Source organism: Hemiscyllium ocellatum, chromosome 20 (assembly GCF_020745735.1).
Source record: "Hemiscyllium ocellatum isolate sHemOce1 chromosome 20, sHemOce1.pat.X.cur, whole genome shotgun sequence".
Taxonomy (NCBI): domain Eukaryota; kingdom Metazoa; phylum Chordata; class Chondrichthyes; order Orectolobiformes; family Hemiscylliidae; genus Hemiscyllium; species Hemiscyllium ocellatum.
Window position 1 is genome coordinate 9242923 of NC_083420.1, and position 20691 is coordinate 9263613.

General features: G+C 41.9%; 2 protein-coding genes across 5 annotated transcripts in view; one reads left to right on the forward strand and one right to left on the reverse strand.

Moving 5' to 3' along the window:
• Window positions 1-14966, reverse strand: part of glyr1 (glyoxylate reductase 1 homolog (Arabidopsis)) — a 37204-nt gene extending 22238 nt beyond the window's left edge. For both annotated transcript variants that reach the window (XM_060840483.1, XM_060840482.1), the window contains exons 1-6: window positions 14876-14966; window positions 14637-14673; window positions 12269-12348; window positions 9533-9656; window positions 2673-2804; window positions 2222-2290 (exon numbers count right to left, since the gene is read on the reverse strand). In XM_060840483.1, the coding sequence (XP_060696466.1) occupies window positions 2222-2290; window positions 2673-2804; window positions 9533-9656; window positions 12269-12348; window positions 14637-14673; window positions 14876-14913 (480 nt within the window). In that variant the 5' untranslated portion in view covers window positions 14914-14966. The remainder of the gene's footprint in view (window positions 1-2221; window positions 2291-2672; window positions 2805-9532; window positions 9657-12268; window positions 12349-14636; window positions 14674-14875) is intronic.
• Window positions 14967-15201: 235 nt separating this feature from the next.
• LOC132825337 (ubinuclein-1-like) overlaps window positions 15202-20691 on the forward strand; it is an 82506-nt gene continuing 77016 nt past the window's right edge. For 2 of the 3 annotated variants that reach the window (XM_060840484.1, XM_060840485.1), the window contains exon 1: window positions 15203-15796. In XM_060840484.1, the coding sequence (XP_060696467.1) occupies window positions 15530-15796 (267 nt within the window). In that variant the 5' untranslated portion in view covers window positions 15203-15529. Of the gene's footprint in view, window positions 15797-20691 lie in introns of all 3 variants that reach the window. The other variant, XM_060840486.1, reaches the window with a different exon arrangement.

Genomic DNA, 20691 nt, shown 5'->3' on the forward strand with positions numbered 1-20691 from the left:
GAGAGAGAGAGAGAGAGAGAATATTTTGAAGTAGGTTTGTTTATGTCTAGGAGGATAACCTGATGGAGGGAACGGGAGCATGTTATTTTGTACGATTAAGTAAAGTCAAATTGCATGAATTAAGCCTGTTCATTGATACTTCGTTTGCAGACTTACCTGCCTGAAAATAAAACAATGCATGATTTATATCTGGCTAATTTCAAAGAGCCTGCAGAAGCATACAAACAAAAACACCAAAATCTATTTGAAGAGGACACTATTCTTATCCATTTGGGTACAATATAACCTGTGCCCATTAACACAAGGTGCTCAAACTGCTAATGGGAATGATGATCACAACTGTACCTCTGGAAAATATCTAAAACAAGAACCCCAAATTTGAAATACTCCCTTTACAATCACAATATTGTACACATTGAAGGAATTAAATTAATTTTAGTTAAATCGGACTATCTTTCCATTGCACTACACTTGCACGTGCACATACGCAAAGAACCGGTTCTAACTATTCAATTGTAATCTACTACAGCAGTGATTAAAACATTGCAACACATCAGCCCACCTACACATTAGGAGTTGCTACAAAGTATGTAAACCCTTGAGATTTTCAAGCTATCAAACGAACTTTCTTGGCAGTTCCAACAGGTACAATATTCTACGTTACATTACCCATGACCAACATTACAGTTTTCAGAGGGTGAAGCTGGTTATGGAGGATGCAATTTGAGTTATGAAAGCTAAAATGCCCAAGTACGATAAATGAAATAATACACTTGGACAGGTTCTAGATTCAAGTAAAAAGTGAGATCTGCAGATGCTGGAGATCAGAGCTGAAAATGTGTTGCTGGTTAAAGCGCAGCAGGTCAGGCAGCATCCAAGGAACAGGAAATTCGATTCCTGATGAAGGGCTTTTGCCCGAAACGTCGAATTTCCTGTTCCTTGGATGCTGCCTGACCTGCTGCACTTTAACCAGCAACACATTTTCAGCTTTCTTTGACATTAAAAAGACTTCTGAATTTTAGTGTGCTAAATGGGCGGCATGGTGGCACAGTGGTTAGCACTGCTGTCTCACAGCGCCTGAGACCCGGGTTCAATTCCCAACTCAGGCGACTGACTGTGTGGAGTTTGCACGTTCTCCCCGTGTCTGCGTGGGTTTCCTCTGGGTGCTCCAGTTTCCTCCCACAGTCCAAAGATGTGCGGGTCAGGTGAATTGGCCATGCTAAATTGCCCATAGTGGTAAGGGGTAAATGTAGGGGTTTGGGTGGGTTGCGCTTCGGCGGGTCAGTGTGGACTTGTCGGGCGGAAGGGCCTGTTTCCACACTGTAAGTAATCTAATCTAAAAAAAAAATTCTCTCTGTCCCTGGCCTATCAAGCTCCCATATCAATCCTAGCTAGTACTCTACTAATCTATTTATTTTTTATTCTAGCACAAATTACAGGTTATCAAACTAATATTTCCTGTCAAACACACTTGCCACTTTATAAAAACACAGTCATCACTTGTGATATCAGGCACTGCAGACAATGTCTGTTACAAAATGTTTAGTACCTAAATGAAAACCAGATCGATTCGTAGGAATACTTTCAGCTCCCCAACAGGAGAGTACGTTATAATCAGAGAGTACAAGGATCACTGTAGTCTTGTTGAAAACTGTTCTGACCCGCTATAATCAATTCAACAAAAAGAGCAGGGAATGAAAAGTTTCAGCAAAAAAGTCTAATTTTTAAAACTTTTAAAATGATAACAATTGGGGAAGAGCTCAATCATATCAGTGATTGAAAAATAACAAAGGCTCCAAACCAGGCATATATTTCTCTACTCAACGTACAACTTTTTAAAATCTTTGAGTAGTAGAGAGTATGGCAGGAATTCTTCTCTTTAGGAGCCAGACATGGGCTGCACAAGTTAAATTTTCAAAAGGGTAGCGTAAATAATGAACATTATGTCAGATGATGCAGTTGGATAATAGTCCAAAATAACTGCACAGTGTTTGATTGAAGATCAGATAAGAAGTCATAAATTAACATCAATATTCTAGAGTTACCAGCCAGTAAACTTCCAGAATCAAAAACACAGATCCAACTCAAAAGCTCCCTAGATTTACTGCCAAAAATATACTCCTGTCCAACATGGCTGCGTGAGTGCAATCCTCTAATTCACTGGTGTGCCAATTACAACCCAAGCCTGCAAACCTCTGACCTCAAGAAATTTGTGACTCACCTTCCATTTGTATCCTGCGACTGGACCCGTAACCAACCGCTTCACTGAGGATGGCTCAGGGTAAGCATCCTGAATTGGAAGGAAGAAAACATTAAGGTCACTACATTTTACAAATCAACTACATATATATCTCATGTACATGACATTACCATGCTTTCATCAATTTATTTAACTGAATAGACATTTTCATTCCTCCATGAGATGTTCTAATTGCCAATGTGTTACTACAATTCACTGATGGGATATGGGCATCGCTGGCTGGCCAGCACTTCTTGCCTGTCCTTGTGAAGGTAGTGGTGAGCGGCCTTCTTGAATGGCTGCAGTCCATTCACTGTAGGTAGACCTACAATGCCCTTAGGGAGAAAATTCCATAGGGAAAAAGAACTAAAAAAGTTTAAGACTACATTTATTTAAAATGGTGCAACTGAAATAGTTTCTACCCAAAACCAACCTTTTCCTCCTTTGGTGGCCGACCCCTTTTCCTTGCACCGTGTTCTGAAATTTCTGCTGGGGAGAAATTTTGTCTTTTACTGTCAGATGAAAAGTGCCTGCTTTTATCTTCTGATGAGGCAAAAGCAGATACCTGAAAATGAATTAGTCAAAAGTAAAGACAATGATATGCTTTTGCACAAAAACCCAGTTGATAACCCAGCGAAGAAGTGACAATTTTTAAATGTTGTTTCAATGGATTCACATTAAATTAAGGCCAATTCTATATGGCAATCTATCGCAAAGTTAATTAAACATGCAAAATTTTTTTTAAGAATCCAAAGCTCAACTCAAATGACTGCAGTCATGTTCTACCACCTAAGTGTGCGCACTGGTTATAATAGTTTCCATATCTATTCAAATTCAAAGTGGAACCTTTGCTATTAATCAGTCATGTCTGTTTTATTGATATTATTCTAAACTAGAAATTTGAGGGGGCTAGGGTTTTTGATTTTCTGAAGGGCATGAGGCATTTTTGCTGAAAGGGGCCTTTGATATCCCCACAGAATGCAAGACTACATCATAAACCATGTGCCCCTTCCAAAGATGCGCATCAACCCTAACGTTCCCATATAGATCAGGTACACTGGATCTCTAAGCGGCAATGCAAAATAATTTAAATACAACGTTTGCATATCTCTAAAAAGTGTATGTTGATTGCGAAGCCAGTAAAAACACATTAAATACTAACTGTTTTTGCTTGACATAATCAACTGTTTAAAAAAAGTTGTGTTCTAAATGAACATGTCTTGTATGTGCCTGACATTTAGGAAATCGCTTCCTTTTGATCAGCTCGGTTTGATAATGAGGAGTCATTTGATTTCTCACATCTTAGCATTGAAATTCTAATGAGGTACATTTCAGGTTGTCCTCTCCCAGCTCTCCAGAGCCATGAGACATACACAGGCTGAAATTCCAACTTGGTTAGTTGAATTTTATGTCAATTTTTATCTAGAAATTGGACCAAGCATAAAGAGTTATCAAGAGCTCACTTTTAAACATATATTCACATTGATTTTTCAATGATCAGTTGAGAAGCAAAATTTGTTATATTGACATCTTATTGCTTTATTCGAACAAACAAAAAACACAATTTAGGGTTTACAGCTAAAGTTATACAGTGAATATATCATTTATCATGCCCTTTCCTAAAGGCTAGGAAAAAACGATGAGCTTCATCTTAATCTAACAAACTAATTAATGATTCAATTCTAATCATTCCCGAAGCAATGTGTATGAAGCCATGTCACAGCCCATTAAAAGAGCAAGGAATCATTTACAGGCTTGTTTTGTGGTGCGAGATGCAATAGAAGTGTCCAGAAAAAGTCCTAATTTTAAGAAAAGGAATGTTCACTTTTTTTTAAGAAAATGAAACATTAATGCTAAAAGAAGGGAATACAATAACCCTAAGGAAAAAATGCAATAAAAATAATAAACAGACTAAAAATGTGAAGCACAGTAGTTTAACTTGTAATTACACGGTACATTAAAACATCGCTTGGTCCAATTACATTATAAAACAGGATTTGATCACTAAATAACAAAATATTATCACAGGTCATCAAAATCTTGGTGAAGAAATAGGTTTCAATGAATAACTCAAAAGGAGCAAAGTGAGGGTATGGGCCTTAGGCTTCAAGCCCTGACAAATGAAGGCAAAGCCACTATTGGTGGAGCAATTGAAATTGAGGATGTGCAAGAGTGCAAGAGGTTGAAATTATATGTTTGCGTGAATAAACAGAAGAGAATGGTTTATAGATAAATCATTCTTAATGTTCACATTACTGGAAGATTTGTCAACCAAATGTGCAACAATGATGTGATCTGACACAAAGAAGTCAGACACGCAGGTGTGAGTTATCAGACAACAATCTTGCAGCCACTGTGGTCCCATTGGTGTCATTTTGACAGAAAGACAATACTGAGCATGTACAGCTGTGACAAAGAGCTTCTAATTTCTAATACCCATGAGACAGAACTGGAAAATCAGTTTCCTTTCTGGTGTACTTTATATTTTAAAAAAAGTGGAATTTTAAGTGCAAACAAAGCCCGAGGGAAACAGAAGGGAAAAGGGAAGTCAATGAATTGAACAGCAAGCTCAGAGGCAAAATCAAGACAGTGACGAGTACAAGCAGTGATTGGAAGGGGTGAAGCACAAGGGAATGGGAGAAAGGAATGGTTGAGGGGTATCATTTCTATGCAGTTCTACACCTAAAAGCAGAGATTCGTAACAGCTCTCTTCAAGTCACACCACATCATAGCATCCTAAAGAAAGAAAATATAGGTACAGGAAAAATAGAAGAGCAGAGCAGCACAGGACAATGAAGGGATAAGAGCAGCAAGGCAAAGACAAAGGAGAGAGACAAGAGAATAATACTCTTTGTATAATTAGCAATATATTAAAATCATGCATCAGAGCCTAGCTGTCAAATTTTCACATTATAAATTCTCACATTCTCATTTATAATGAAAACTGTGCACCTAAACTTGTCATTCTGTAATTAAATACTCCATCTAGCATGAGCACAACAGCCTTACATTTGGCAGCAGGATGTAATTACTTTGAAGAACTTACACACAAATATAGACAGGAATTTATAATAAATATGATGAAAATTTGGATTGAAGACACTAACATCAGTATAGTCCAACATTATGCTTCTGCCCACTAAACTAATTTCATTACAGGCCTACATCTCATATTTATTCCAAATGCCGAACATCACAGAAAGAGACCATGTTAATTTTTCATAAACTTTTCACAAATTTTCCAATATAAGTACCAGTGCTGACATTTTCTTTAAGTACTGCAGAAAAATTTGTGCAACTATTTGCCATCTTCAACTGCAGTAAACCTGGCCTCCACAACCTTCAGAATGATGGCTCATACCTATAATCATCCTATTTATCAACTATAAAAGATCAGTATTAGAGAAGCATCACGACATTGATAAATGATTCAATTAGCATTACATTACTATGTATCACAATTAATCTTTAAACAGCAGATCTTCAAAGCTCATTTGCTCCAAACATGTCACAATAATTATCCATTACAATAACTGTCCTTGCAGAAATTTATTAAGTACATCATTAAACCGATTTTGACTTCACTGTCAATTTGAAACAGTTTTTATTCTTTCATTGGATGTAGGTATTGCTGATGACCTTAACTGCCTCAACCTGTCCACCCCTCTTACCCACTCCAACCTCTCACCCTCCCAACGTACAGCCCTCCACTCCAACCCCAACCTCACTATCAAACCAGCAGACAAGGGAGGCGCGGTGGTAGTTTGGCGCACCAACCTTTACATTGTTGAGGCTAAACGCCAGCTCGCGACACCTCTTCCTATTGCCCCCTTGACTATGACCCCACCTCGCACCACCAAACTATCATCTCCCAGACTATCCATAACCTCATTACCTCAGGGGATCTCCCATCCACTGCATCCAACCTCATCGCCCCACAACCCTGCACCGCCCGTTTCTTTCTCCTGCCCAAAATCCACAAACCTGACTGCCCCGGCCGACCCTTTGTCTCAGCCTGCTCCTGCACCACCGAACTCATCTCTGCATACCTCGACACGGTCCTGCCCCCCTTAGTCCAAGAACTCCCCACCTACGTTCGGGACACCACCCACACCCTCCACGATTTTCGCTTCCCGGCCCCCAATGCCTTATCTTCACCATGGACATCCAGTCCCTATTCACCTCCATCCCCCATACGAAGGCCTCAAAGCCATCCGCTTCTTCCTTTCCCGCCGTCCCAACCAGTACCCTTCCACTGACACCCTGCTTCGACTGACTGAACTGGTCCTCACTCTGAACAAGTTCTCTTTCCAATCCTCCCACTTCCTCCAAACCAAAGGAGTAGCCATGGGCACCTCCATGGGCCCCAGCTATGCCTGCCTCTTCGTCAGATATGTGGAACAGTCCATCTTCCGCAGCTACACTGGCACCCCACCCCACCTTTTCCACTGCTACATCGATGACTGTATCAGCGCTACGTCGTGTTCCAACGAGGAGGTCGAACAGTTCATTCACTTTAATAACACCTTCCACCCCGACCTCAAATTTACCTGGACCATCTCAGACTCCTCCCTCCCCTTCCTAGACCTCTCCATTTCTGTCTCAGGTGACCGACCTAACACGGACAATCACTATAAACCGACCGAATCCCACAGCTACCTAGATCACACCTCCTCCCACCCTGCCCCCTGTAAAAACGCCATCCCATATTCCCAATCCCTTCGCCTCCGCCACATCTACTCCCAGGAGGACCAATTCCAATACCGAACAACCCAGATGGCCTCCTTCTTCAAAGACTGCAATTTCCCCTCAGACGTGGTTGACGATGCTCTCCACCGCATCTCCTCCACTTCCCGCTCCTACGCCCTTGAACCCTGCCCCTCCAATCGCCACCAGGACAAAACGCCACTGGTCCTCACCTACCACCCCACCAACCTCCAGATACATCATATCATCCTTCATCATTTCTACCACCTCCAAACAGACCCCACCACCAAGGATATATTTCCCTCCCCTCCCCTATCAGCGTTCTGGAAAGACAACTCCCTCTGCGACTCCATCAGGTCCACACCCCCCACCAACCAACCTCCACTCCTGGCATTGTCTCCTGCAACCGCAAGAAATGCAAAACTTGCACCCAAACACTTCCCTCCAAGGCCCCATATCCGTCACAAATTCACCTGTACCTCCACACACATCATTTACTGCATCTGCTGCACCCGATGTGGCCTCCTCTATATTGGGGAGACAGGCCGCCTACTTGCAGAATGTTTCAGAGAACACCTCTGCGACACCCACACCAACCAACCCAACCGCCCTTTGGCTGAACACTAACTCCCCCCCACCCCCCCACTCCGCCAAGGACATGCAGGTCCTTGGCCTCCTCCATCTCCAGACCATGGTAACATGACACCTGGAGGAAGAGCACCTCACCTTCCACCTAGGAACACTCCAAACACAAGGGATGAATGCAGATTTCTCCAGCTTCCTCATTTCCCCACCCCCCCACCTTATCTCAGTCCCAACCCTCGGACTCAGCACTGCCTTCTTTACCTGCAATCTTCTTCCCGACCTCTCCAGCCTATCACCCTCACCTTAACCTCCTTCCAGCTATCGTATTCCCAACGCGGCTCCCCCAAGTCCCTCCTCCCTGCCTTTTATCTTAGCCTGCTTGGCACATCCTCCTCATTCCTGAAGAAGGGCTTTTGCCCAAAATGTCGATACTCCTGCTCCTTGGATGCTGCCTGACCTGCTGCACTTTTCCAGCAACACATTTTTCAGCTCATTGCTGATGAGGTCAGTATTTGTTCACCATCCCGAACTGTTCTTGAACTGAGTGGGCTGCTCAGTAGTTAAGAGTTGTAGTTAAGAGTCAAGCAAATTGCTTGGGGTCTGAACTCACATGTACGGCCAGACGAGGCAACACCAGAGTTAGTATCAGTAAACCAGATGGGACTTTATGACATGAAATGAGTTTCATAGTCACCTTGAGGAGAGTAGATTTCAATTCCAAGTTTGTTAATGGAATTTAAAATTTGCCAATTGCTGTGATGGGATTTGAACCTGTATTCCCAGAGTATTGTTACGGAGGTAGAAAAGATGGCCTTACAGATGGCATGAATGAAGATGGAAGCTCGTCTCAGGATCAGATATGATGCCATAACTACTCACTTTCAATATGTTGCCAAGGACAGGAAGTGAGGTCAGAAGCTAGGAAAATGGAGTTTGGAGCAGGGAACAAACACAGCAATTTCAGTCATGCCCAATATTTTGAAGTTCATTATTCATTTCAATTATTATATCCCTCATGAGAAGTTAAGTGAGTGAGCAAAAACGTGGCAGATGAAATGTAGTGTGAGGAACTGAGAAATTAAGCACTTTGGCAGGAGTAATCTGAATATTATTTGCCACAGAACAGAGGCACTGAGATGTCCTCATGAAAGAATCACAAAAATTAGCATCGCTAAGTTCAGCAGGTAATAAGGAAGGCAACCGAAATGGTGGCGTTTTTTCAAAGGGAAGAGAATATAAAAGTACAAAGGCTTTGCTAAAACTGTACAAGTCATTTGTCAGACCTCAGTTAGAAAACTGAGAACAGCTTCATTCCCATATTTAAAGGAAAGATATATAAGTATTGGAGCCAGCCTGGAGAAGGTTCACTAGACTGACCCTGCTTATGGAGGGATTGTTATAGGAGGAGAGGTTGAGTAGATTGGGCCCTACTTATTGGAATTAAGAAGAACGAGAAACATCCTTATTCTCCAAATAAGCAGTTGCACATTTAAGACAGATGTGGAGGAATTTATTCTCGAAGGGTGGTGAATCAGTGGAATTCTTTGCCACAAAGGACTGTCAAAAGTATATACAAGACCAGGTTAGACAGATTTATAATCGTAAAAGGGAATGAAGGCTGATAGGGAAAACACAGAGTTATGGATCACCCGATCAGTCGTGATCTAATGGAGCAGACTTGATGGACTGAATGGCCTGTTTGTGGTCTGGTGTCTTATAGGTCAACCAGGGAGATGTCTGCATAATGTCAGTGGGTTTAAAATCACATTTCCAATTAATTACTGAAGCTATTAAGATTGTTACAAAGTAGAATTAACACCACCCCAATCACTGCAGAGCCAATACCAGCCAAGAATTCAATTCTAGAACAAAACTAACTGCTATGATGCTAGAACTCAAGTGAGCTTTATGCTCAAACCACTTCTAATACACTTCAGTATGAAACCCTGACCGGTTATTCTTGTCATTGTCTTTGGTCCATTGGATGACAGTACAGCTTACCTTTGATTTAATAAATTCCTCAACTGCATCCACTGCCTGTTGGAAACGTTTCCCTTTAGTAGATTTTATCATTTCCTCCTTGTAAAGGTGATAGGATTTAAGTTGGTCTACTTTGATCCACGCACTGTAACAAAACATAATGCCATTAGTCAGTCAATCTCCAGAACCATTTTGTTTAAATTCAACTTCTATGCCTTCAAAAACAAAATCATGTCAAAAGCCTCAGTTACTGCTCGTTTGACTGAATGCTATTCAAGCAAAATGTGCACAATAGTATGCACCTTGATTACATTGCCCGATTACCTTCATGACATATCTAACCATAAAATACCTTCGGTGCAATGTGAATTTTGGTAGTACATTAATAGTATGCAATCAACTATGAAGAGAAATGTACACATTGTAATTTCTGAAATTTCCTACTTGTGCTATGTGCGATCAGCTACTTTGAGGAAACATGTTTGCAAAGTTTCTGTTGTGATACATTACTTTCTCATTCTGTCACCCCTTTGTCAGTTCGTCTTTACTTTTAACACAACATTTGCTTTTAATATTGCAGAGCAATTACAATACAACAACTTAGCGTTTCGTGGTTATTATTGTAAAACTTAACATTAGAATAACAGTATCCTGATGAAGGGCTTATGCCCGAAACGTCGAGTTTCCTGTTCCTTGGATGCTGCCTAGCCTGCTGTGCTTTAACCAGCAACACATTTTCAGCATTAGATTAACAGTGTAAGTGTCACAACAGAATGTAAACTGAAAACGAGCTAAACCAACCAAGACATTACTGGATCTGCACATGGTTTAAAAGATTAAAGATACAGCACGCTTTCTCTTTCATTAAGCAAATTGTTACATTTTTCATACTAATTAGAAGTATCACACCTTCAAGATCTTCACTTTCCAGAGGCGGTGTTAGAAAAGAGCCATCTGTTCTACTTATACAAGATTGGCAATCTTACAGTTCAGTGTACGAGCATCATGCTATATACCTGATAGGTACTAAATGTTAAGAATACATGGCACCTCCAATTAGTAACCAGATACCTGAAGACTGATCTATGCCAACAGAGCATCTTATTGCTGGATCCTTTAATTCCATCTTTCTTGGCATTCATTGGAAACATGCATTTCCCTACGAACTGCAAATGAGAGCAGGAATCCAGCTTGTGTTAAATGGAAAGCAAGGATTGTCTTAAGTATTTCACCAGCTGTACTGCAGGACCCAAATCTAAATCGGTTACACTTCTCTCATGAATGACCAGAAAACTAAGTCATCTATAACTCAGTTTCTCACATCAGGAGGTGAAAATAAATAAGATCAACTACTTTTAGTACCTTCATTACATAAATCCAAAAGCAACACAAAAAGTAACACAAAGAGTATTGCAATAACAAAAACTGGCTAACGGATTTTATGGCAAACCAGGCAATGTATGAAAACGAAAACAGTTTCTGCAATGGACATGATACCAGGATTTCAAACTCAGCACAGTATTAGACAGCACATCTAAAAGATTTATTTGGTCTTCTAAGTGAGCAACACCTAATTAACTTTGGAACAGTTAGGTTCTAAAGCAGAGCAATGGCTTTGACGTTTCTGAAACTGAATGGTGGAATTTGTCATCTGTCTATGATCAGGACAGAAAGAAGTAGAGAGAGGAAAAGCTCAGGTTTGGGAATGTACAGATAGAAAGTTACTTAGTGGCCGATTGTTACCCACGTAGTATCACAGTGACGAGCAAGAATAGGCCCAGGGGTGATTGCTGGAGGGCAATCGTGGGGAAAGAATGCAAAGAGATTGCTGAAGGTGGGCTAGCTAGGGCCTAAGAGTGAAGGGTACAAACACAAAATCTCATACAGCTACAAAATGAATGTGTAATGGAGCTCAGCATCATTGTGAAACTCATCAGATGCTAGGAAAGTTTAAAGGTGGTAAAAGCGAGTAAGCACCAGTCATTTTGGATGTCTTTTATGACTGAAGCCTGCGTGTCATATGCAAAAACTGGAAAGATTCAAACAGAGTTAAGGTAGAGGTTGGATACAAAGTTACTGGCAATAACACTTTCAAGTACTTATCCTTAAGCTAGTTGCACTTTTGGATTAGGATGTATGAGCAGCAATTTTGAAAGTGGTAGAGATTGCAGAAAAGGACTACTGTTGAGGTTCCTGAGATGGTTAAAGACTTGATGGACTATAGAAAAAGAAATTATTTCCTTTCAGAGGGTTCAGAACAAGTGGTTATAACATCAAACTTTGAAGGCTGCTTAGGATGATGCCAGGAAGCATTTTTAAATAGAACAGGTAGAAGAAATCTGGAACACATTTCCTCAGATAGCTGTGAACAACTGAAAAATTCAACACCTTGATATTTGTTTAGAAGGGCTTTAGGATAAGGAATGAAAAACAAGTGAATGGAGTTGAAGTACAGATCAGCAGTTATATAACTGAATAGCATAATATGTTTCAAGGGGCTGAATAGCCTACTTCTCATTATTATATCTTGGATTGTTGCCAAGGCCTGTTACCTGATGTAAGATTGAATAGAAAGTGTCAAAAAGAAGAAAAATATCATGGAAGAGGTAAGAAAATAATTGCAAAGTTAATTGTGAGACTGTAGCTAGATTGTTCCATCCAACACAGCAAAACACAACAAAAATGTTTTATGAAACAATCTTTGTAAATGTCTGTGAACTACGCCATTCTAGGTGTGTTTAAAAATAAATGACTTACTGATCTTCAGTTCCAAAGAATTTCACAAAGAAGCATTTTTTCCCTCGCGGTTTCTTGAGATCTTTGGGTGGATGAACAATCTTACAACACAAAAAAATTGAAACCAAGTTAAATTGATCATAAATAAGAATCAAAGTTTGTCAACAGAGGAGAAAAACAAGAGCTAATCATAACTTTTCAGATCCAGAATGGCAGTCACTGCAATAGCTTCTAATAATCAGGTCAGTAAATGGCTGATCTCCATTGAAGGGACACCCAGTGTTGTTAGGAAGTCCCAGGAATTTGATTTGACACCATTTCAGGAACAGCAACATAATTCCAAATCAGGATGGCTCTTGGTTTAGAAAGGAACTTGCAGATAGTGGTGACTGCATATATTTACTGCCTTTGTCCTTGCAAGGTGTTGTCATAGAAGCCTTGGTGAATTGTTGCCATGCATCTTGTAGGTGGTACACACTTCGTCCACTGTGCAGTACCCACATGTTGTTGGAGCTGATCCATCCCGGTAAGTGGAGTACACCACTGACTGAAAAAGAGCTGTTTCATATTAAGCAACAAGCCACTTTGGAATGATTTAACTAAAGTTGCTGACATGTTCAAATGTAACATTTTTTAAAAAAAGTTTCCAGTTTTTTAAAAACTAATCACCTACTTTGATGCATTCAAAGGTTATGACGTTTTCAAATACTATACAATGTAAAGTTTCTTATGTGATTCTATTCAACATATTAGAATTAGGTGAAATCTCACATTAACCACTAAGCAACTTTCCAGAGTATCAGTATATAATGAGTAGGTAATGTAATTACATGCATTAAGCACTCCATAACTAATATTTAGTCTCCTGCTCTCACAAACCCATGTTATCTTGCTTGCCATTGGCTGGTAAAGCTGATCCTCCTACTTAGTAGGGTTACAGAGGAAGGCACTTACTACAGACAGGTTTGCCTAATAAATTGCCAAATTGCTATCTCACAAAAACACTTCCACGGGATAGAGACACAAATAAAAGTTGCCACTTTTTATTCCAGTCACAAACACGTCAGAATCTAGGGTAAAGCAGCCTTAGAAAATGAATTTTAAATGTTTTATTGAGACAGGTATTTCAAATGCTGAGCATTTCTAAGCATCTACTTTCAATTTTTCTTACACAGAAAGCACCAATCTTCGTACTTAACTATTGAATTTGTTCCCATGAGGCAATTCTTTGCTTTTTAGTTATTTTAAAAGTTAATTTCTATTTAAGTAATTATTTATTTGACTTCAATATCTGTCAATAGATAGGGTGAAGTCACAGGATGACTGCAATGTCCCTGATCTACTAATCCAGAGGTTCAAACTAATGCTCTGGAGAAGAGAATCTCAACCTCACCAAGGAAGCTGGTGAAATTTAAATCTGATTAATAAATCTGGGATTGAAAGACAATATCTCTAGTTGTTTAAAAGCCTGTTACATTTTGATGCTGTCTTGCCAGTTCATACCTGATACAATTTGATGTCAATTGACAAAAGGAACTAGAAGAACTCCCTCCAGATTTCTGATCTACACCCGAAGTCAAATGATGTTCCAGAACTTCTTAGATCCCTGATGCCCATTTTAGCATTCAGCAACTTTATATTTCACTTCAAATATTGACTAATGGCCTGAATGTCTTGCAATAACCCTACTTCAAGCAATGTGGCAGTGCATCAAAAACTGCTCAGTCATCAGTTCAGCATACTTTTGCCATTAATTTCTAGGATCACCTGATCATCTCATTAACCTTCACAGGCTCAAAAGGTCTAATTTAAACGTTACTAGACACACTAACACCATTCACTGAATACAAGGAATAAAAGTGTATGTTTTCTACAACGTAGGGAAAACAATGAAAAACCCTGCCCACCAAAAGAAGGTGGAGCACTAGATTTGAAACCATAGGGTGTAACCCTTTCCGTAGAAGTGCTTTTAAAATGTGGATGCAGATCCACACCTGGGAGGATCAGCTCTTCAAACTAAAGCCATTTGTTTTCAGAAGCAACTTTTTAACAGGGAAGAACACCAATCTGAGTGGAAACGATGCTTGGGGGAGCAGGCAATTGCTCTTAAAGCAACGAACACAAAGTGAAGTAGCCCCACAATAAAACGAGCCTCATTCTCAAGAAAGCGTGGAAAGGCTGGCGGGGGTTGGTCCCGGGATCTTCTGCCCGGATCCGTCCCCGACAATAAAACCAGGAAGAAAGCTGTGCCCTGCCCCGGTGATCCTCATCCACAAAACTCCCTGCTTGCATTCCATGAGACAGGCAAAAGGCGGGGCGGGAGGGGACAAGGAAGGTGGTGGGGAAGCGAGGAGAAAGAAAACATTTAAACGTTGCGTTTCTGACTTACCTTCCCTGGCCAGGGCGGATACCGACCCAGTTTACCCCTGAAAGAAAAAGAGAGGGGGGGGGGGTGGGGGAAAAAAAAAGGCATAAGCGATTTTTTTTCGGAAGAGAGGTGAGGTGGTAGTTAAATAAACAAAATTAAAAACCGACACTCGATGACAGCGGCGGGCCCGCAGACTGCCGGGACGATCGCGTTCGAAGCAAACGCCGGGAGGGCGATCAGACGCCGCCGTTGCCGCTTACCAGACCAGATCTCCCACCCGTAAGCTGACAGCCGCCATCTTCCTCAGAGGAGTTCGTCCATCGCCCTCCCCGGCAACGGCAGCGACAGCCTCTATCCCCTCCCCCACCAACCAACCAACCAACCGCCCACCCACCGACCGCGTCACGTGACACCCGCGGGTTAAAGGTCAACAACCGCCCACGTTCCTTCCTTTCACCTCAATATATTTTTTCTTTACATTCCAACACGTCCAGAAATGGACGAGATGGAATTTCTGATGGGGGGGAAGAGAAAAAGAAAGGGAAGGAAAAAAATATTCAGCGTCGGTTGGAGGGGGGGCATTCGAAAACATGATTAGCCCCGCCTCCTCCCCTGCTTGCGGTGATGTGCGCCTGCGCATTAGCTCGGAAAGATGGCGGCGGCCGAAGTTTTGTCGGGTTTGTTTTTGTTGCTGTTGAAGGGATTGTGATTGTCCGTCTTCTAGTCCTCCGCCGCTACCACCACCCTCTCCCCACTTCTTCTTCCTCCTCCTCCTCTCACGCCGTTTCTGTTATTTGTTTTAAAACTACCACCGCCGCCGACGACGTCGCAAACGGAAGGTTTGGGAAGGTGTTGACACACAAAACCATAATATAAAGAGCGGCCGAGCGAGCAGGTCCCGCGCGACTCGCAACATGGCCGAACCGCGACGAGTGTCCCTGACTACCCTGCCCGTGTCGGCTCCTCTCCTGAAGAAGAAGAAAGAAGACAAGGAGGAGGTCGCGGCGGAGGAGGAGGAGGATGAAGAGGAGGAGGAGGGAGGGGGCGAGGAGGCGACGGCAGTGGTGGTGCTGAAGGGGGAAATAGCGGCCGTCACCTCCCGCCACACGTTGGCTCTCTTTGAGTCGAGCGAAAAGAGTTGCCCCGAGTTCTTCTACCCCGAGTTGATGCGAGTGCGAAAGGTGAGCGATCCTTGACTCTCTGAGCGGCTTGAAAAACTTACACATGCGCTTGATGTGGAATAGACCCCATCCCCTCAACTCCCCCCACATCGCCCGGCCACACTTTATACGGAAATAATCTAACCATGTGTTTTTGCAATCAGTTCTGGTGAATAGTTACTTAAAAACAAACTCTCGCCTAGCGCGGCATCAAAATTAGTTGAGCTTTTACTACTTAGTTCTGAGTTTGCACCGATACATTAATCCTGCTCGGTGTCATATTTTAGATCAGGGATAGATGGCCTTGCACAGATCTGATCTGGTTGACATGACCTAATCGACTGCTGTCTTCTGTTGTTAGACCTACCCATTAATTGTTAATTCTGCCGCTGAAAGTTTCAAGCAATAATCGACCTGGAAATTGCACAATAGGATTGTGTCCTGTATTTGTAGTGCTCTATTTAACTATTTTCATATCCTCGTTATTCATGAGTCAGAATGTAAATTTAGCTCTCAAAATGATTTGTTTTCACACAATTTTTCAAAACTCATTAAACTAATTTAGAACAACATGAACACGAAATAAACTTGATTGCACATGACAAAAGACAGTTTTCATGGAGTCTGGGAAGCTGCAACATTGCCTTGTATTCAGGTCTAGGACTTGAGAATGGGCTGTTAGATTCAACATTTTAATTCATGTTGAAACTAACTGTTTGTGTGTTGGATAAGCAAAGTAGCAAAGAATGAAAAAATGTCTCACTGAAATAAAATTGGAATAGGAATCCAGAATCATATTTGATCTGACTGGGAGCCTTTCTCTTGGTTCATGCTATCGTGAAAGTCTTGCTAAGTCACACTGGTACTATTGTTGTCACTTGTATGCAGCCTGACTCTCTATCCCATAGTTGCCCTGAATGAAGTGAACTTTTGTGTTTGTGGGAAAGAGAAAAAGGGAGTAAGTGGAGCAGCAGTGCAAGTTATAGTATCAGCTGTTGCGATTTTCATTGTAAAGCATTCAACCAGAAATATGTTTTGTCTGTAAAATGATAAAGTAAACAATTGATAGTTAATGCATAAAGGCTCAGAATTGGTTGTAGTATTGGTGGGAGATGAAACAATGACTACGTATCCCCTGTGTTCTTACATTGCATCCTGTGATAACCAAAACATAGAATTGTTGAGCAAATAAGATGAAATCAAGGTTTGCAGAGTTGTGAAGACTTGTATGCTTTCTTGAATTGTTGCTTTGAACTCACTTTTAAAGAATTATTAATTTAATAAAGCTTTTCTTTCTTTTTTCCGAAGTTACACTCTATAAATTTTATAGAGTCTAAAATAGAAATGCTCGGGTCTTATTTTAAGTGATTTAAGTAAAACATAATATCAAATATTTTATTAGTCAATGTTCAGACTACATCATTCTGAACTAAAATCGGTAGGGCAAGTTTTCATTCCTTCTGTTAAGATTTCCTTCTACAATCTGGCTTAATGATTTTGTTCATTTGTCATGTTGCAAACCCACGTGAACATTTTAATGGTGTTTTTCAGAGGCACTTTTGAAGTGTGTTCATATTAAGGACTATCTCACTTCTTTTTAATTGTCCCTAACCAATAAATTGCCTTTATTTTCCTGATGAAGGGCTCTGGCCCGAAACGTCGAATTTCCTGTTCCTTGGATGCTGCCTGACCTGCTGTGCTTTAACCAGCAACACGTTTTCGGTTTATTTACTAACAGCCATTTTTGAATGCACATGATGTGGATGTATAGTTCCTGCAAAATCTTTTTCAGGCTGCATATTGCAAAGTGTGTAATCCTTTCTAAATACTTTTATCCCCATAGCAAAAAGTGAATTTTCAAAGGTGCATCGCAACCGCACTGACTCAATTGCATTTGGCGCACAGCATATAAAATAGCTGTTGGTTCAAGCTCTTATCTGCTTTTTGCATATGGAATTAGTTCCAAATTGGACCTTTCATTCAAAAGTACGAGAAATTGACTGGTTCAGCTGAGTAGTCTTTATCAAATGTTGTTGTTCCATGTGAGGGTGTAGTTCTACCCTCCTGTACTGAGACTATTCTCAGTTGCTTTCAACTCTCTCCCTTCATTTGCCTATCAAAGTAAATGTTGTCAAAAATTTCTTTCAACCGTAAATTAGAGAATTGAATTTCAGACTTTGTCAATTCTGTGAATGAATGAATTCCTCCAAATTGCCGCACTATATCATCTTTACTCCTTATTCTTAATCTCAGCTGTCTGTTTTGAATTATTTTATCTCTTTATGTAATAGTTTTACACAGTTATGGTGTCAAAGTCCACATTGATCGCATCTTTTCTCATCGGAACAGTCTCCATTGTGCTGATCCTATTTATCAAAGCAAAGTTACTATTTTAGAGCAAAAGATATCACTTTACCTGTGTTCACTTGGTTGGTTACTTATGCAGGGCACATTGTATTAGTGATTCACTAAAAGTTAAGATACATCTTGAAGGCCGAGAATGAATATTGGTGGTCTTTGACTAGTAGATCTTTGAATGTAATCCCAAAATTGTCTACCTTAAACTATAGTTTGTATTAATCACCAACCTGGTGCAGAACTAAATTACTTTGGTGGGAATACTATACTGAAATGATGACCCTTCGCATTAAGTCATTTTGTGGATACATGTTTATTTTAGTAGAATGGCTGACATCTGATTGTTCTTGTTTCTTTACAAAATACAAATTTATTTTCAAAAAATAATTAAGCATCTATTTGACAAAAACATAATCAGAACCAAACATATGAATAGGTAGAAGGACCAGCTCCACACCCACACCAGGTCCTAGCTCCTGGTACTGTCGAGTTTTCACCATTTCCCCCAGACCTCTCCCTCACTGAGGATGAACAATCAGTCCTCAGCAAAGGCTTTACCTTTATCCCCCTCTGTCCACGCATCAGCAAATTCAGTATGTGTCGTGATGTCGAACACTTCTTCCGCCGCCTCTGCCTCCAAGCTTACCTTTTCAATCATGATTCCAGCCCACCATCTGAGAACCTCTTCACCCACCTCCAACACGCTCCATCCACCTGGACACCCTGTGCTGGCCTATGACCCGTCCTCGACCTCTTCGTTTCCAATTGCCGCTGAGACATTAACCGCCTCAACCTGTCTACCCCCCTCCCCCGTTCCAACCTCTCACTCTCTCAATGCACAGCCCTCTACTCCCTCTGCTCCAATCCCAACCTCACCATCAAACCAGCTGATAAAGGGATGCAGTGATAGTTTGGCGCACTGACCTCTACACCACTGAAGCCAGGCACCAACTCAAAGACACCTCCTACTGCCCCTTTGACCATGATACCCCATCAACAAACCATCAGCTTCCAGACCATGCACAATCTCATCACCTCAGGAGATCTCCCACCCACAGCTTCCAACCTCATAGTTTGGGAACCCCACACCGCCCGATTCTACTTCCTTCCCAAGATCCACAAGCCTGACCACCCTTGACAACCCGTTGTCTCAGTCTGCTCCTGCCCCACCGAACTCCCCTCCACCTACTCAATACTGTTCTATTCCCCCCAGTCCAGGAACTCCCCACATGTTCAAGTCACCACCCATGCCCTCCACCACCTCTAAGACTTCAGTTTCCCCAGGACCCCCCAACACCCCATCTTCACCATGGACATCCAATCCCTCTACAATTCCATCTGCCATGACTAGGGCCTCCAAGCCCTCCATTTCTTTCTCTCCTGACATCCTCAACTGTACCCTTCCACTGACACACATTCGTTCGGCTGAACTGGTCCTCGCCCGGAACAATTTCTCCTCTGAATCCTTCCACTTCCTCCAGATAAAATGGGTAGCCATGGGCACCCGCATGGGACCCAGCTATGCCTGTCTCTTTGGCTAAGTAGACCAGTCCATCTTCCGTAGTTACACCGGCACGACTCCACACCTTTTTCCTCCGCTATAATGATGACTGCATCGGCGCCACCTCATCAACTTTGACGCATTCCACCCTGACCTTAAATTCACCCGGACCATCTCTGACATCTCCCTCCCTTTCCTGAACCTCTCCTTCTCCATCAAGGATGACCGACTTAAAACTGACATTTTCTACAAACCCACCAACTCTCACAGTTACCTCGATTACATCTCGTCCCACCCTATCTCCTGCAAAAATGCTATTCTGTATTCCCAATTCCTCCCCCTCTGTCGTATCTGCTTTCAGGAGGACCTGTTCTACCACAAAACACACCAGATGGCCTCCTCCTTTAAAGACTGTAATTTCCCTTCCCACATGATTGAAGATGTTCTCCAACGCATCTCATCCACATCCCGCACCTCATCCCTCAAACTCCACCCCTCCAACCGCATCAAGGACATAACCCCCTCCCTCAAACCCGGTCCTCACCTTCCACTCTACCAACCTCTGCATAAACCGCATCATCCGCAAATGTGTCCGCCCCCTAGAAACAGACCCCACACCAGGAATAAATTTCCCTCCCCACCCCATCCACTTTCCACAAAGACCATTCCCTCCATGGCTACCTTGTCAGGTCCATGCCCCCCAACAACCCACCCTCCCCTCCTGGCACCTTTCCCTGCCATCACAGGAATTGCAAAACCTGCACTGACAACTCCCCCTCACCTCCATCAAAGGCCCCAAAGGAGCTTTCAGCATCCATCAAAGTTTCACCTGCATATCCACCAATGTCATTGATTGTGTCTGTTGCTCCCGATGCAGTCTCCTTTTACATTAGGGAGACTGGACGTCGTCTTGCAGAGTGCTTTAGGGAACATCTCCTGGACACGCACACCAATCAACCCAACTGCCACGCGGCTGAACGTTTCAACTCCCCCTCCCACTCTGCCGAGGACTTGCAGGTCCTGGGCCTCCTCCACTGTCACTCACTCACCACCCCAC